At 42.3% G+C, this 18,285-nt stretch overlaps 1 protein-coding gene across 1 annotated transcript; it reads right to left on the bottom strand.

Annotated features, from left to right (window-relative positions):
* Nucleotides 1-5,329: 5,329 nt before the first annotated feature.
* On the bottom strand, nt 5,330-17,097 carry PPAT (phosphoribosyl pyrophosphate amidotransferase). Its single transcript, XM_075259414.1, has 11 exons — nt 16,796-17,097; nt 13,924-13,990; nt 13,290-13,496; nt 10,741-10,853; nt 9,915-10,054; nt 8,261-8,336; nt 7,330-7,484; nt 6,913-7,040; nt 6,612-6,833; nt 6,001-6,121; nt 5,330-5,900 (listed from the first exon to the last, which is right to left on the bottom strand). Exons 1-11 carry the CDS (start codon nt 16,921-16,923, stop codon nt 5,725-5,727), a joined length of 1,533 nt encoding a protein of 510 aa, XP_075115515.1. The 5' UTR covers nt 16,924-17,097; the 3' UTR covers nt 5,330-5,724.
* Between the last annotated feature and the right edge of the window lie 1,188 nt (nt 17,098-18,285).

Here is an 18,285-nt window from a genome sequence, read left to right as displayed (position 1 = left end):
TTTGCCCGGAGCCCCGCCCAGAGGGCAGGGGCTACAACGGAGCCAGAATCTCCATGAGAAAAGGGGAGGGGGGAAGACAGGGGGGAGGGGGGGATTACTCAGGTATGGTCCCAAGGACCGGGGGACACCCCCCCCGAACTACCACGGCAATGCTTGTGTCTAGGGGTTATTCTCTTTCCGTCCGCTGCGAGACCCGCACACTGCGCCTGCGCGGCGGACCCTGCTAGACGGCGGACCCGAGGAACCTGAGAAAGGTTCCTAGGTCTAGCGTTCCTATACCCGGGGAAAACCCCGACCCGGCGCCCCAGCCAGACAGGAGCGCGCACGAGCCGGCAGGGTCCCCACCAGGAGAAGAGGACCCCTGCTGAAAAAAGAAGAGGATGTCCAAGAAAAAGATCTTCCGCTGTCAGGTACGGATGGGGGAGAGTAGTGGACCCCTATAGGAGGTCAGAACACCTGCTCCCCCCCTGACCACCTGTCCTGTCTCACAGGACAGAAAAAAACACAAGGGAGGAGCATGTCTTCCGGCCTCTTATAGGGGTCAAAAGCTGTTAGGTAATTAAAAATTCCACCTGTCCTAACAGCTCATTAGGGGCAGGAATACCCCAGTTGTGCTGCTGTTGGGCGTAGGGGGAAGACTCAACAGACTCATGTGGATTTAAAAACAGGGCAATTTAGGACACTAAATCCCCAGTCTATAAGGACCTGTGGATGGTTTCGTGTTCCAAATCAACCCAACAGGAGCTCTTTAAGATTGGCAGATGTTCCCTAGACATGAACTGCGCTCCCTTCAGAAAGTGATCTTCCAGTTTATCTGGAACGCCAAACGCCACCGTATTCCACGGTCTTTTATGTTGGCTGGCAACAACTTACTTCCGGCTATGGTGCACACTTGGAGGAGGTTTGGTCTATTTCATATTGCAGATTGGGTCCTTGTCCTTGGAGCTCAGGCCCTTTGATTATTTTACTTCAGTCTTGGGTATGCTGGCTACTTAGTGGTTGCATTTTCAACAGATATCCTACTTTGCTAGGGTGCAACTAGGGTCTACATGGATCTCACCCCCTAATGGCTTTTGAGAGGCTGAGTCGTTTAACTCTATTTGGTCACACTGGGACACCTACAGCACTACCCATGGTTTTTGACTTTATCTACACCGTCCGTTCCCGTTTTTCGGCTCTTCTCCTCCCTCCCCTTCTTTCCTTTATCTAGTCCTGTGTCTTTTCCTTGTCTTTCGTTCATAGATTTTGGATTATATTTTGCTGTCCATGCTTATCTTACCACATGTTGTGGTTATTGTTTAATTATAGAATTTTTTTCTGAAAATTAAAAATTACAGTTAAAAAAAAAATAAAGATTGTCAGATGTCTTACACCTGGGTCTTCATGGATTGGCTGTTCCACTTCACAGACCATGTGCCATCACATCCTGCTTATAGTTTATGAATGATAATCTGTTCCTTCAGGCGGGTCAGGCTGAGCTGCAATGGCACTTGGCTAGTCTAAATGTTGCAGCCTCTTCAATGAGCTGATCAGTGAGTGTGTCAGGTGTTGGACCACCATTGAGCTCATATTAACAAGATATCTTATTGCTGTGGTCACGATTTTTTTTTTTTTATATGTGGTTTAATCGTGCATGCAGTAAGGTTTCACCCCTCTACCTCAGGGGCTGCAGTGTCATGGGCTCTATGTTCCATAGTTGGTGGTTCTACCCACTGCTTTAACAGCCGTACATAGAATGACTTGACGTCTTTTTCAGCAGTCTGTTCAAGGTCAGCTCCCATTTTCCTTTTCTGTCATTGACTGACACTATTCTAAGTGTCAGTATGGTCATTCTCTACAAAAAAAAAAAAAAAAAAAATTAAAGCCTCTATCCCTGATACTCACCCACTTTTATATAAAACTAGCTGGTACCCGTGACTTCGTCTGCGGTGATTGTAGAAGTGGGTATATACAGGCGTGGGTAAGGTTTTCATACTGTGTATAAGGTATGGGATATGAAATGTAACTTTGTATCTTGTTTTTGCTGTAATGCAGAGAATACGTGAGACTTTTGTGTTGAAGTTAATTTGTATTTGAGCCGCTATATATACGGTGTTGTGAGAAACTTTACATAGTGACTTTGGGACAGAAGTATTTGAAGTTAACCCTTTCCTGTCGATGGCATTTTTTGATTTTGGTTTTTCATTTTTGACTCCCCTCCTTCTAAACCCCATAACTTTTTTATTTCTCCGCTCCCAGAGTCATATGAGGTCTTAATTTTTCTTGGGACAAATTTTTCTTCATGATGCCGCCATTATTTATTCTATATAATGTACTGGGAAGCAGGGAAAAGATTCTGAATGGGGTGGATTTGACAAAAAAATGCATTTCTGCGACTTTCTTAGGGGCTTTGGTTTTACGGCGTTCACTGTGCAACCAAAATGACCTGTCCCCTTTATTCTGTGTTTCGGGACGATGCTGGGGATACCAAATTTATATGGTTTTATTTACATTTTGACCCCTTAAAAAAATCCAAAACTGTGTTAAAACATTTTTTTTTTGAAAAGTCGTCATATTCTGACAGCCGTAACTTTTTTATACATCCGTGTACGGGGATGTATAGGGCGTTTTTTTTTTTGCGGGGTCGGGTGTACTTTTTAGTTCTACCATTTTCGGGAAATGTTATTGCTTTGATCACTTTTTATTCAAATTTTTATCAGAATCAAAAGAGTGAAAAAACGGCAGTTTGGCACTTTTGAGCATTTTTCCCGCTATGGCGTTTACCGAACAGGAAAAATATTTGTATAGCTTTGTAGAGCGGGCGATTTCGGACGCAGGGATACCTAACATGTATGTGTTTCACAGTTTTTAACTACTTTTATATGTGTTCTAGGGAAAGGGGGGTGATTTGAATTTTTAATCCTTTTTATTTGTTTTTATATTTTTTTTTTACTTTTTTTTAAACTTTTTTTTTTGCATTTATTAGACTTCCTAGGGGTATTGACATGGGTGGGTGGTGTCGCGGATTGTCAGAGCGGTGGGGGTCGGCAAACATGGCTGCTCCGGAGCGTTAAAGAGAACCTCCTGGAGTATCGTTAAGGTGAGGGACAAAGTGGTAAAGTATATGTATATGTGATTGTGTGGGGTTAGGGGCGAGGCTGTAGAGGGCAATAGGAATTTTGGGGCTTGCTATGGTCCAAAGTGTGTGAGATTGCAGAGATGGTGATGTGAGTTTGGGTTTTGTGGGGGTCCTGGCACAAACGTATGTGCGCTATTGTGACGAAAAGTAGCCTATTGCACAATCGGGTGTATTAACTATGTTTGTGGAAACTTTCAGCCAAATCGGTCGAGCGGGTTTTGCGTGATTGAGGAACAAACATCCAAACTCACAAACTTTCACATTTATAATATTAATAGGATTTGGACACCCTAGATTACCAGGTCTCGCATCCCAGGTCTGCCATATTATCTACAGCTCTGACTGCAGAACATTCTTCACCCCTCCCTCTTACTTAGGTAGGCTCTCTCTCACCAACCTCTTATCTGTTTATATAGTTCTCTGCAACCCCTCTGTCCATATTCCTTTGTAGTTGGTTCTAGATATTTTTTACTCTTTACCTCTATTATGTTTTTCCATTGTTTTATAATCTGTTTGCATTTCTGTTATTTCACACTTGTATTGCGGACTGTCTTTGATACAATATTTTAATATATACCTTGAAACTAAACACTTATGCAGTTTTTCAAAACTATATGAACCCAGTCTATAGAGAGCCTTTCACCACCACCAGTTCTGAGCACCAGTTAATAGTTGCTATTCCACTGATTCTAACAGTTGGTATTTTTCTCTAGCTCCCACCTTTCCTGAGTAATGAATGTAGTTAGTTTTGGTGCCTGATAGGCTCCTGTACTGGTGTCAGCCAGAAGCAGCAAATGGGGCATGAATCAGGACAATTTCAAAGCTCTGAGGTACACCTATTACCTGTTCCTGTCTGACAGTACAAGGCCAAAATAGTATAAGAGGCACCTAAACAAGTTGTTCAGAAACAGTGGGGTGGGGGTGGGGGGAGAAACAACTTTCAGAGGCAGTAGAATAGCAACCATTAGATGATGCAAAGTACACCATGTAGTCCGTGAAATGAGAGTAGAGTTTATGAAGGATGGCAGGACAATACCACAGAGGTAGAATCTTCAGGGGGGTCTCAGTCTATTGGAAGGAGTTCCAGAGCAGTAGGGATGGAAGAAAAAAAATTATATAGGGTGAACTTGCAGAGGAATGCGAGGAGCTGATTGCATTTGAACCAGGGTAAGGGCCAACCAGGGTTGAAGGCTTGCAGCGAAGGGAAGGGACCCTGTTGACCACCTGACCCAGCTAAACATCGAACATAAGAACAGTGGGGTTAGGCAATCTGGTAGGAACATCGGGTTATTAAGGAGTGGGCTCAAGGGAGTCTAGCCACCAGTCTGCTCCAGTTGATCAGGTTTTAATGTTTAGTGGCCCATGTTAAAACTCCCCACAATATTTTTGCATTTTAATTTTATGGTGTTCCTTTAATTTAAAAATTACACGGCAGCTTTGTCTAGCTGGTCATTACGATTACACCATATTTACAGTTTTATTATTTTTAAAATCGCTTCTATAAATAAAGTGGCACTTTTTGGAAAATAATTTTTCCTGGGGTCACCATATTTGACACTATAACTGTTACTGTTTTGTTGACTGAGATATCAGGATCTTTATTTGCAAGGAAGTTTTACTTTTTATTGGTACCAATGTTTGGTGAAAAATAATACATAATACAAAATAATGCACCATAATAGTGCGGCACAGATTGGAAAGGGGTTAAAAGGATAATTTCTTCCGCCCATTTAAAGGTTTCTCAGTTCAACAGTTCTAAAAAAAAAAATTACAAGAAAAAAAAGTTTGGAACTAATCCACCCATGATTTTTTTTTTAAACAGTAAAATAGTAATAAGGCTTATGTAAATGTATAAGATACTTATTTCCTTCACTTTCTTTCAGCAATGCTTTTCCCCATCCCTTTGTTGAACATAAACTTTCTTCAACTGTATTATCCATATAAAACTACCATTCAGGAATCATGGAGTGAATACACTTTACACAATATTGCCTTCATTGAGTAAATGTTTGCATAGTGTTCATTGCACCATTATTGTCTTCTAAGCACAGGTTCTCATGTAGCAGCCTTTACACTTTACTACTACAATGACTATTCCCCCTCCTTGCAAGCCCTGAAATTGGGATACGGTTTCCGCCAGACAAGCTTATGTTAGAATGAACCTGCACCAGCATATAAAAAAGAAAATGTGCTTTATTGCCAGTCCTCCAAATGCAGCATAATAAAAAGGGAAAGCATGACATTATACCGAATACAAAGAATTAGGTACATTTGGAAACAATGTACCAGAAATTAAAAAAACAAGATTCCACACAAGGTCATTCAAAGTTTTCCATGAAGATTTTGACCCCATTTCAGCACTGAAGAGACACCACTGAATTATTTTTTGGTAGCAGCAGTCATCCAGCTAAAATAAATAACAGTGGGGCCCAGAAAAACCACACCATAGTGTGGCTATCCACAGAAACCAATAAAGGTAAAAAAAAAAAAAAAATTAATCTGCATTAAGAAAGGAAGGTCTTTCACTGGTTTCCAAGGATAACCCTCCCAATTTACAGTTCCCATTGTCCAGCAGGGAATATCAAAAATCCGTGACGCGGAGACCTTCACCACTCCAGATCTACTGGGTACTCCCCAGTAAGGCATGCTGTACAATGGCCCATAGAAGACGAGCGCGCGTTTGTGCCATTTAATCCATTCTGCTGGTCTTTATATTGTTTAATGCCTTCACGTACTGCAGACGTGAGTCCATCCACTGACAGGTAAACCACACTGTTCGCACCTAAAATATAACAAATAAGCCAATAAGATATAGAATGGAAAGTTACTTTAGTCATGCAAGCAGAAAATACAAAACCCCACACACAAACGTGCAAGCTTACCAAGATATCTTGCCAGGTCGCTGAATTCTGGACGGTTTGCAATCAGTTCTTCTTTTGTAGGGATATTGATCCCCATATAGCAGGGATGTCTTATAGGCGGAGAGGCCACTCTTATGTGAACCTGTAGGCAGAGAACAATGCAGTGAGTCAAAGACACAAGAACTGGACACAATCTTGCTAGAGTCTTAACATGATCTTAGATTCAGGACATGTCTACACTACAGCTGTGGCATTTTAAATCTGTCTATTGTTTGCAGATCCTGTCTTTTCCATTAAAGGGAATGTCATCAGAACCCAGGTTAGAGTCACCTGACTATCTGCAGGGCTGACACACTGGGCTCTAATGACCGAATCCCTTTAAAAGCCAATAAAGTTGGTCATTCGCCATTTGCCCGGTAGCCATTACACCCAGCTCACTCCCTCAGTGGAGCCTAGTGTGCATCCATGTTGTCTCAATAGGGTGAATGGAAGACAACTCTGGCCATGGCTCTTCTCTGAGAACAAAGGAACAGATATGTTGCAAATCTTTCTCCCACCCCATCTGCTGTCAGGGAAGAGTCAGGATTTGCCCATATACTAAAACAGTCATTCATATAACAATGAGCACTAACCTCTTTAGCTCCAGAATCCTTCAGCAGCCTAATCATGGGAGCAATTGTGTTTCCACGTACAATGGAGTCATCAATCAATACTACTCTCTTGCCAACAAAGTTATCCGTCAAGACTCCAAATTTTTTTGCCACTCCAAGTTGCCGTAGTCTCATGTTCGGCTGAATAAATGTTCGACCGACGTAACGATTTTTACAGAGCACTTCTATATATTGAATGCCGCACTGTAAAGATGCAAGAAGTATATTAGCTACATGCACGCAGCCATTAACCATCATAGGTTGAAGATTAAATAAGATTTACCTTCTCTGCATAGCCCAAGGCTGCAGGAGTTGCAGATTCTGGAACCGTGCTGACCAAGTCAGCATCTACCGGGGCCTCAATAGCCAGCTGTTGACCACACCGTCTTCTGACTGAATACACCATTTGTCCTACAGAGGAAATTAACAAGAGACATTAATGTCTAGTAGGTCACAAACCAAAGAAGAACAAGCAACAACTGAACCGTTTTACATCAACAGCCAAAATGTCCACTGGTTGTTATATAATAAACTATCTCCAAATTCCTCCATGTGCTCATACATTACATTGTTCTGTAAAAAGCCAATTCAGAAAAGTAGTTGATATGAATTGTATCTACCACCATGAGTAGAGTGAACTGTTTTGCTGGGTATGCGTACCGGAGGGTAAACCAATTCTGTGAAGAACTAAAGCCAATACCTTCAAATATGGAGTCTGGACGGGCAAAGTATACATATTCAAAGATACAGAAGGCAGATGGGTCTCTCTCCCGATGTCTGGGAACGACAGCCAAACTCTCTACTCCATCACGAGAGATTTTCACTATTTCTCCAGGCAGGACTTCACGGTGATATCTACAAATATACAAAGAAGAGGAACATACATGTCAAGAGTCTGTGTTAGCTAGCATTATAAATTTAATCACAGTTAGTTTGAAATCCCTCCAACCTTTGTTACCCTATGGGGGTTATGGGCAAGTTGATGTCTTTGTTAGAATCTTATCTGCTCATGTTTTATGTTTCTTTTAGTTAGAGAGGTCCTCGGAGTATGCCCCATTGAAGTGTTTATTTATTGGCCCATTGAGGTGTTTATTCACCTTCATTGGTACAACTGAAGTGTTTATTCGCCTTTCTTGGCACCAGACACCTCCGGGTCTACTGTGTTTAGCTGAAGGGAGACGACTGGCTCAAACCAATTGGAGTGAGACCACTGTCTTTCCCCCATCTAACCATGGATATAAGAGCTGCCATGTGCTTATTTTTGGGAGCTTCAACACTGGAACGAACAGAACTATACATGCTGTGTCCATATTGCTGATTCTATATCTGGACAACATAATGGATGGTGCTCCTCAGACTCTGATTTGAACTATTTCCTTTACCAAAGTAAAATAAGCTCTTTTTTACTTTTAATTGTGTGAGTCTCTCATTAGACAGTAATCCCCTTATTAAAATAATGTTCGAATATACAAGGAGAGAAAGTAACCAATAGTAACTAGTAAGACTTGGCAATTTCTACCCCCCCCCCCAAAAAAAAAACAAAAAAAAAAAACCACACACTTTGATCAAAAATCCAAACACATCCTCTGTTGCACCCTGCATCTACAGGTTAGAAAGCACATGGTACTTACTCTGCACCAATAGAGAGAAAGCTACAGGACTCAGAAGACACCACCCATCCCTCCGTTTTTTCATTTCGCCTGTTTTCTGTAGAAGAGAGATAAAAAACAAAAGTTACAAAAAGAAAACTCTTAAAAACACAATGTAGCAAGTACCATCTGAGCTCCAATCAGAGGCAGCCAGTGCCAGTGCTCAGAATCACACCGCTTGTCTGCTCCTGCCTGACACCGCCCTCCTGACAGTATACAGCCTATATACTTTTGATACCTGATATACTAACAGCGTTGTTTGTTCAGGACTAGTGGGGGCTAATCAAAAAGTTCCAACTGTGCCAGAGGCAGCGTCTAATAGAAGTGATGGCATTTTGCTATTCACTGCAATGAAGCAGTATTGCAGTGAAGAGAATGAGCGATCAGACCCCCTAGGTTTCAAGGTCCCGAGAGGGTCTGATCATAAAAGTAAAAACTTTAAATTAAAAAATATATAAAATATAATACAAAAGTTCAAATCACCCCCCCTTTCCCTAGATCAGATATAAAAGTAAACTAAAACATTAGGTATCCCCGTGATTCAAAAAACCTGAACTATTCCTGTCAACGGTGTAGCGGCGCAAAAAATCAAACGACGGTATTTTCGCCAGTGTTCTTCCTATAAAAAAAATTGAATAAAAAGTGATGAAACATCAGATCTTTCCCAAATAGTATCAATAAAAACGTAATCTTATCCCGCATAAAAAGACGCCATACCCAGCTCCAGACATCTAAATATGAAAAAAGGTGTCAATATGGCAACACATTTTTTATTTTATATTATGCAAAGTTTTCGTTTCAAAGGTATCAAAACATTACAAATACTATATAAATTCGGTATCGCCGTCTTCCTACGGACACGAAGAATACAGGTAACATGTCATTTTTACCAAACCGTGAACGCTTTAAAAATTAAACCCATATGAAATTGTCACAAATGCGTTTTTTTGTCCGATTGCACATCATTCTGAATTTTTTCCCAGCATCCCTCTACATTGCACAGTATATTGAATGGCGCCATTACAAAGTACAATTTGTCCCGCAAACAATAAGCCATCATGTGGCTCAACTGAAAAGTGAAAAAGTTAAGGCTCTTGAAATGTGAGAGGGGATGAAAATGAGAAACCAAAAAAAAAATGTCCGGGTCCTTAAGGGGTTAAGAAGCTACTATGTAACCCCTGCCAAACAGGACAATATATTTTGATAGCATTATCATGTATGTAGACAAGGAGGGGAGGTCAGTGCAAGAAGATATTCCAGGGTCACATTGCTGCACAAACAATAGTTAGGCAATGGCCTGTGTTATTGGCAGAGGTGCTTTGTTTTAGGGATTTACAATCTAATCTTCTGCAGTTGACACAGACTTGTGAACACAATGTGAGAAAAGAGAAAACCTTGGACCTTGTCAGAAATATCAAAGAATACAACTGGGCAAAACAAAATGCACAAAAAGCAGAGAATTTCATAGTGAGCCAAACTGTAGCAGGCGTGTGTGTGTGCGTGTGTGTGTGTATGTATGTAAGACAGATGTCACTGCATAGACCCATGACCTCGAGGAGGCAGCAATATTGTCTAATAGTGAATGACAAGGTCCAATGGCTAATGCAAAAAGAATAAAATAAAAAAATCTACATACCATCTTCTTCAGGCACAGGAAGGAGCCGTCCAATGCAGAGAGGACGATTGCCATATGGATCACGGACTGCATAGATAACGCCATTGTGCATGATGACCACCGAGTATGAGGTTGGGGTCTCATTCATCAAATTTTTTATCCTACAGGAGAAACAAATACAGTTTAACACTACATAGGTACAAGGAGAGGTGAAAGGATGGCAACAATTAGTTACCGGTTAGGCTAAGCAATCTGTGCGCCAAAAAAAAATCCCTTTTTTCAAGTTTTTGGGCAATTCTCAACTTTTTGTTTAATTAAAGTTGAGTGAGCTGGCACAGTGAGAAGGCCTCCACCCAACAGAGAGAACAAAGCCTGCACGGAATATAAGTCAGTCTATGTGCTAAGGCTAAATGATTACACAATTATGGTGAAAAATAAAAAAATAAAAAATCAAAGCCCTAGTTGCCAGTATGCCAAAAATGTGACTTGGTGGAGGGGCAAAAGGTTCTGTTTAATGGAAGTTACCAAATGCTGCACCCCATTTATGCAATGAGTTACGGGCAACAAGCAGTTTTTCCGTTAGACAGTGTCAAGAGTCTGTCACGCCTGAGAAGATGGAGTTATTTCAAGACAGCAGATTTCTCAGCTACCAAAAAGAGAGGTACCTTGGGGCAGATTATGCCTGAAAGTCTCATTTTTATTTTCAAACACATTTCAAAATCTGTTTCTATATATTCTGCATTTGAATAGTTTCTGCCTCAAAACCCAATGTGAACTGGTCCTAATAGGGGCGGTTAATGACAAAAGTGGTGCCGTTTCATGAAGAAAAACAAAATCATCACTTTACCGTGCAACCCAGTCAGCAGAGTGATCTTCCTCCGTAGGTGGTGTGAAGGCCAGGAGCTGTGTGATCAGTTCACTGTCAGAGCTTGTGGACAGGCCAATACCATGACGAAGCAACTGTGGAGAAACAAAATGACAGGTCAGGCTTCACAAGGTCACTTAAGTCTTCTGCTACTCTAGTTTTAAATCTTACTAGGTGCCACGTGGCCACGTCCAGGCAGGAAATGCCCACTCACTTACTGGTTACAGTACTGACCCTCTCAAGACAGTATCTTCTGGTATATATTGTGCATTAGGAACCCGAACGGGAAGAAGAGCCCATATGGATTGGGCATAGACTGCCATAGTGTATGGACACCCATGGCAAGAAGAGGGCTAATATCGAAAACGGTAACAACTGTAAAATCAGACAATATATATGGGTCTAACTCTAGTCAGACATCTCTGCATACAAAACACTAGGAATTCTCATTACTAACTTTGCAGAACTGCAACTTTGAGGTGACTTGGGGAGATTGGTATTATACATTTCTTTCCCCATTTATACAAGAAACCACCAAAAACTTTGTGGCATTAAGTACCCCTCTCCCCCAGCTTTATGATATTGATGACTTGTCCTAAAGAGGTGATGAATATCAGATCAGTGGGTGTCTAGCACCCCAGAAACTGGAACTATATAGTGTATGGAGCCAGAAGCAGACGCTCCCTACACTACAGTGTCTCCTCCAGCTCAGCTCCCATTCAAGTGAGTGTGTCATGAACCCATACCGTTTGCACAAAAACCCTAAGTGGCTTGTAAATGTGAGGCATGGAGAAGAAATCAATTCTACATCTACTAAGATAAGTGACAACTCTGATAAGTGCAGATATACAGGAAGACGTTATGTAAAGATAAGATATAACAAGCATACATCCAGCCATTCCCAATTAGTTATGGCATATGCAAGTCACATTGTGTTCCATGGATCAAAGTTTAGGAAGTTGCCAATGTTCTAAAAACACGGCCAACAAGGGAATTATTTGTATATGGAAGGGCAGGAGGACTAGATAGGACATCAGTGTTATGTGAGAGTCCGACAAACAGGACAACTACATTTCAGTAAACTTGTGCGGGACTTGACAGCAGTATTAGACAATGTAGTCAATAAGGAGAAGTCACTGTACTGGTATTAAACAATGACAGTGATGGCAGACCATTTATCAGCAAGTGTACTGGATGAGAGTCTTAGAACGGCCTTGTGTGCAGAGTTTAAAGGGGTCCTCCAGTTATAAAGGTAAATTGTTCAAGATATTAAGACCCATTAATCTTTGAAGGATTTTTTTTCTCTCTTATTAACCTGCGCACCTGGACCCCTACAACTTCTCTTATATTTCCCCCCCCCCCAGCAGCCTCCTCTTCTCTACACCCATGATAGAAGTAACACGGTCGTCTGTGTATAAAGCCGACAATCCGTCTCCTCGCTAGGTACCGACTGAACGAGTGATGACAGTGTGAGGAAAGCAGCCTGGTAAGTGAGAAGAGATTTTTCAACCTATGAAATTAAATTTTTTTATATTTACTTGTACTATTCATTATTGGAAGTACACCAAGATCCAGAACACCCTATCAAGAGTGGCCTAAGAGGAGGTATGAGAATGGTGACCAGACAACTCATTGCATACGGCATTGCCCTCTGACAATGTACTGTATTCTGAGAAATTAATCACATTTGTACCGGATCTTATCAAAATGGGCAGATAAGTAACTGAGAGGGTGAAGACATCATCTTCAAGGTCTATAATGTCTAGCTCATTTTTGTTTGCAAGTCTTATAGATTTTTTTTTTAGTTCCTTCTTGTTTTACACTCTTAAGAAATGGGGCTGGTCCTACAGAGATCAAGCATCAATAAGAAGAATAAAACTAAGGTTTGTGGGCACTTTGCTCCCCTCGTTCTTGGAAGTATTCCCAGAATAGAGTCTATGGAAAACCATATAACTAAACTGATTGTAGTTACACATCATACAGATTTCTTGACTTTGTGGTGCTTTCGTTCTCCAGTTATCTCAGTTGAGAAACAAAGATGGAGACCAGAATGAGCCTCAAACATGAGGCGATTCAGCAAATTTATTGCAAGATATGGGGAGCGCTTGCCTATAGCCACCAGGTCCTGGCACTAAAGCAGATCAATCATCAATCTGCTCCTGTAGTTCACAGGACATTGATAAAATAGATAGAGGTTCCCATAATGAAAAGGCTCAATGGGTACAGATGCAACGTAGCAGGGATAAAAGAAAATACCTCAGTACCAGAACTCCTCCCATTTGGCCCAGGCCTTTTTAAATTAAGGTAGCCTTCTACTGTCCCGGCCCTTTGACTGACACCATAGGATAAGGTGGACTTTTTTTTAGATCTCTTCACCTGTGGTGCGGTGCCTAGGGGGTGATATGGCCCAGAACCTGGCAGCAGGGGTGTTGATGGGCTACTGTGTTGCACTGTATTGTGGTGGTGGCGGTGGTCGCAGAACTGTCATATGGAGTCAGAATGGTAATCCTTGACAAACCTTAAGGACTTACCTTTCTCTTGAGGCGGGCTGCATTTATAAGCTCTCCATTATGAGCTACTGCAATCTTTCCATGTAACGTTTCAACAACAAATGGCTGACAGTTTTCTATAGCCGAATTTCCAGATGTAGAATATCTTGTGTGGCCAATTCCTAAATTACATGCGTGTAGCTTCTTAATAGTCTCATCAGTGAATACATTGTTAACCATACCCATACCCTTAAAGAGAAAAAAGAAAAAACAAGAAACTAAGTCATGTTCAGCAGTGTTAACAGCAAAGCCAAAATTCATTTTAGAAACTCTTGATTTATGAGCAATTCTCTAACATATCACTATTCATGGACTATTATTTAATAAGTCAATAGTTTGTAGTGGTAAGTGCTGACTCCTATCAACCCACCAGCTCACTTGAGTGATAGACTGCTGGAGAATTCAGTTTACCCAAACAAGCGCCATGCATAGGTTAGTGGCTGCGACTGGTATTGCAGGTCAGTCCCATTCTCTTTAACATGGCAGAGTAGCAGTAAATTGAATGGAATAAATTGTTGGTATTGCCAGAGGTCCAGAATGCAACCAGCCCAAGGCCAAGTCCGAATATTTTGCCATCTACATATAATGTGGAGAATGTACTTTAATAGAATCTTACCTTGTGTACTTTATATGTAGGCGCATCACCGCCATCACTCGTCACAATGCCAGCACTTTCTTGTCCCCTATAAAAGAGAAAATGTATATTAGGCCTGGTCTACAAGATTTTCTGCAGTCATCCCCTCTCATAGCGCAGGGGCACTCACATTGTCTTAATGGGGTTCACAAGATACATTCCCTTAGTAGATATGGATATACAGTACGGCTAGCCAAGTCAGAGTCAGTAATGAGTGATTTTAGAACACTCCTTTGTGCACATCACTGAATTTTGGTTATTCACATATAACCCATCCAGTTAGATTGTGTACAGTAAGTGACATCTCCTTTAGTAGTGGCAGCAAAAGACAGGATGGTCTGAAAGCACTAGAACTAAACTCGGCAACTTCACAACGTCTCATTGAGCTATCGATTTTGATCATTTTTCATTAATCAATCTAACCATCATCATTCCAATGTTTGCACTTCCCACTCTTTTTACACCGCTGTCCTGAAAGGGTTGGAGGCAAGTGCAGAGCAGCAGGTCCCAACATACAAGGCTCTGCATTACTATAAAAGAAATGCAAATACATTTGCATTCTCCCCTGGAGGCAACAGATGACCAAGGGGGTCCCAGAAGGTCACCTATAGTAAATACACAGTCAAAACACACAGTGCAGAATCTCAATTTCCATAAAGGCAAGCTCTGGGCACCACAACAGTTTAAAACGTACGCATTTTTAGCTAATAAATACAAGCCTGTTACATCTGTAGCAGCTGGTGAAGGAAATGACATACAAGACCGATGAACTAGGGAAATGCACTAAGACATTAATGGCCTTTCCAGCTAGTAAGGTGTGAAGATATCCCGCTGACCGATAAGATAGTTTTCTGAAATGCTAAGACAACTATTCCACTTGTACATCTCCAAGTCAGTTTTTAAAACTTATACCCTGTTTCCCCGAAAATAAGGCATGTTCTTATAATTAATTAGCTAACGAAATATATGACCTTTCTTATTGTCGGGGGATATTTTATGCAGCGGCTGGAGCGGGGAACAATCGGCAAATGAAGCGGGGAACAATTAGCGAAGTGCCGGCATGACTGCCGGTTGTATGTGATCCAGAAGGTGAAGGGGGGGGGGGGGGTCTTATTTTCGGGGAAACAGGGTACAACCTCTTTTTGGACCTTCCAGACACATAATGGAGGACTACTTGTTGCCAATTCTATTAAAGGCTATGCACAACTGTACTGATGGCAGCCAGAGACTGTGTATAGCGCATAAGAGTTCACTATACTGTAGTGATAGCAGTATATACGTCATGGGATGTTAAAGGGATAACATACATTAGCCATAAGATGAGGCTACAGAACAGGGGAACTCCCCATTTCCCGTATTAAATCTTCAAATGTGGATTCCCAAACCAGACAGAATCAGCATGTGGGGCTCACAAACACCATCTTAGATGCAGGCATGATAGGACCAAATAAACAATAATAAATAATAATGGGAAACCATCTATGATTTTTGGATTGCCATAAAACTATTTAGATGTTCTTCTAGGTGGAATCTAAAGCCATTGTCCCAGTGCCCACCATTGTGCAACCATGCCACTAAGACTTATATACACAAAACCATTAACCTTAGACTTGGACAGCACAATCACTTACACAATGTGAAATTCATCTACTCAGACTTTTACTCTTTGCTCAATAGAACTATGACACCTTAGATGATACATAGCTTAAACCCAAAACGCTCCTGCCCTCTGACCTCATCTGCACCACCATCAATCTCAGGAATTTGCGGCCAAGGCCTCAACCCAAGTTTGTTTTAATTTTAGAAACAAAATGGGGCTGACATGCAAATCCTAATGGGGCTTCCTAAGGGGTGGTGGCATAAAAATACTAAAAGGAAGAACAGTGTAACCTGATGCCCTCCAAATAGGAAGCACCAAAATAAATACACCCAAGGCAGGTGCAAGATGGAGGAGAGAAGTTGTAAAGAAGCCACAGTGACCAGTTACTAATCTGATGCCATTGTCTATACAGTATCAAAATGAAATATAAAAACAAAAAAACTTTTCAAGTCCTCAGTAGGTGATACCTATCAAAATGAAGTCCATGCTGGGGTTCTACTACATTGTTTGGCCAATACTCTAGTAATAAAGTAATGGTAGACGCAACTAAAGGTCCAACAATTAACCTGTGGATCACTGGTCCATGAGAGTCAGAACTATTGGGCAACCTGCCGGTATCAAAGTTCTTTCACAGCTTTCTACCCAAACACAGGACAAATCGATTAACTGAATAGCACCCCCTTCCCAAAAATGGACTCCTATGTGCCCAAAAAGTAAGGAGCATCAATGCAGGGCTAGCCAAGTGCTGTACCCAGCTCCTCTTCAGCAGTGCCATAGAGAAGACTGGGGCAGCTGTTGTACCTGCGCAGTGGGGGCCCCAGTTATTGTACCTGCGCAGTGGGGGGCCCCAGCTGTTGTACCCTACCAATGAAACACTCACCCTATGGATTCTTTAAAGGGATCCTACCATTAAAACACAATTTTTTGTAACACGTAGGAATTTTGACTTTTCTCATGCATATTTGGAATCCAAATCCCAGGTGGGAATTATAAATAGAAAGTACAAAGGACAAGACACTGCTCTTTTTGCTATGGACATCTGGATGTGGCTTTAAAACTGCATTAGAAATCCTAATGAATCCCTGACCATGTGACTATAGCCTATGACGGAGGACTTACAGCAAGCCCCTAGATCAGACCAATAGCATATCGCAGAGTAGAAGGGATACATTATAGCATGAAGCAGATGTGCCGCAGCTGGAGCTCATACTCCTGTGTGAACTAGCACCTACCCCATCACCCCGGTACACATACCTGTGCTGCAAGCCCACCAGCCCCAGGGCGATAACATGGGGCACATCGAGTTGTGTGGGCCAAGGGCCAGATGCGATGCAGCCGAAGACCCCGCACTCCTCCCGGATTCCCAGCTCCTCAAACTCCATGGTGCACACACGTGGGTCCTTCTGCAAACACTTCCTGAACGAAAAGACAACAAGGTCGGGCCTGGGGGAAATATATAGCGGGACAGCAGGCTCCACCCTCAGGGGCAAGGGCTGAGATGGGGGGGGGGGGTAGAGGGCAACAGCAACGGGGGCAAAGTTATCACGAGAGAAGTATCTGAGATACAGAAGCCATGTGAGCGGAGGGGGCGTGGCTAGCAGAGAGAGGGAGGGCCTGCGCACAGGAGGCGGGGCTCAGCACAGGTCACAGCGAAGGCAGCTTGGAAACACGCTAGAATGGAGATCTAGTAAACTCATGAGCGCCGCCTAGTGACCGGAGGAGTGCGGAGCGATACTGCTGTACCCCGGTCATACAGGGACAAGAGTGGCCACAGTACAAGACCGCATGGCTAGTAGGGGCCCTTGTGTAATAAAGCAGTCACGTGATTGGTTGCTAAGGGTAACACCAGCACAGGGCACTAGTACTGATAAATCTCTCCCATAATCTCGTTTATTAATTTGATGCAAGTGGTGGAGATACCCAGAGCAAGCAGATCCCAGCCAGATCAAGCAGATCCCAGCCAGATCAAGCAGATCCCAGCCAGATCAAGCAGATCCCAGCCAGATCAAGCAGATCCCAGCCATAGCAAGCAGATCCCAGCCATAGCAAGCAGATCCCAGCCAGAGCAAGCAGATCCCAGCCAGAGCAAGCAGATCCCAGCCATAGCAAGCAGATCCCAGCCAGAGCAAGCAGATCCCAGCCATAGCAAGCAGATCCCAGCCATAGCTAGCAGATCCCAGCCATAGCAAGCAGATCCCAGCCAGAGCAAGCAGATCCCAGCCATAGCTAGCAGATCCCAGCCATAGCAAGCAGATCCCAGCCATAGCAAGCAGATCCCAGCCATAGCAAACAGATCCCAGCCAGAGCAAGCAGATCCCAGCCAGAGCAAGCAGATCCCAGCCAGAGCAAGCAGATCCCAGCCATATCTAGCAGATCCCAGCCAGAGCAAGCAGATCCCAGCCATAGCAAGCAGATCCCAGCCATAGCTTTACAGCACAAGCTCTATGTTTCATATGGCGTCTATACACAGGTGGACAAAATTGTTGGTCCCCCTCGTTTAATGGAAGAAAATCCCACAATGGTCATAGAAATAACTTGAATCTGACAAAAGTAATAAATAAAGTTTTTATAAAAATGACTAAATGAAAGTCAGACATTACTTTTCACTTCAACAGAATTTAAAAAAACTCGTAAAACAGGCCTGGCCAGAAATGCTGGTCCCCTTAACTTAAAGGGATTCTATCATTGAGAAAACGCATTTCTAACTAAGCATATATTTGCATATATATATTCCAGACTTACCT

The sequence above is a fragment of the Leptodactylus fuscus genome, chromosome 1 (genome assembly GCF_031893055.1).
Source record: "Leptodactylus fuscus isolate aLepFus1 chromosome 1, aLepFus1.hap2, whole genome shotgun sequence".
Taxonomy (NCBI): domain Eukaryota; kingdom Metazoa; phylum Chordata; class Amphibia; order Anura; family Leptodactylidae; genus Leptodactylus; species Leptodactylus fuscus.
This window is presented reverse-complemented; position numbering and strand designations above follow the sequence as displayed.

Coding starts and splice junctions, on each gene's coding strand:
- PPAT (XM_075259414.1), bottom strand. CDS start 16,923: ATGGAGTTTGAGGAGCTGGGAATCCGGGAGGAGTGCGGGGTCTTCGGC. Junction 10,055..10,740: donor TCTGCTGACTGGGTTGCACG/GTAAAGTGATGA, acceptor TTTCTCCTGTAG/GATAAAAAATTTGATGAATG. Junction 5,901..6,000: donor CGACCTGGCAAGATATCTTG/GTAAGCTTGCAC, acceptor GTTATATTTTAG/GTGCGAACAGTGTGGTTTAC.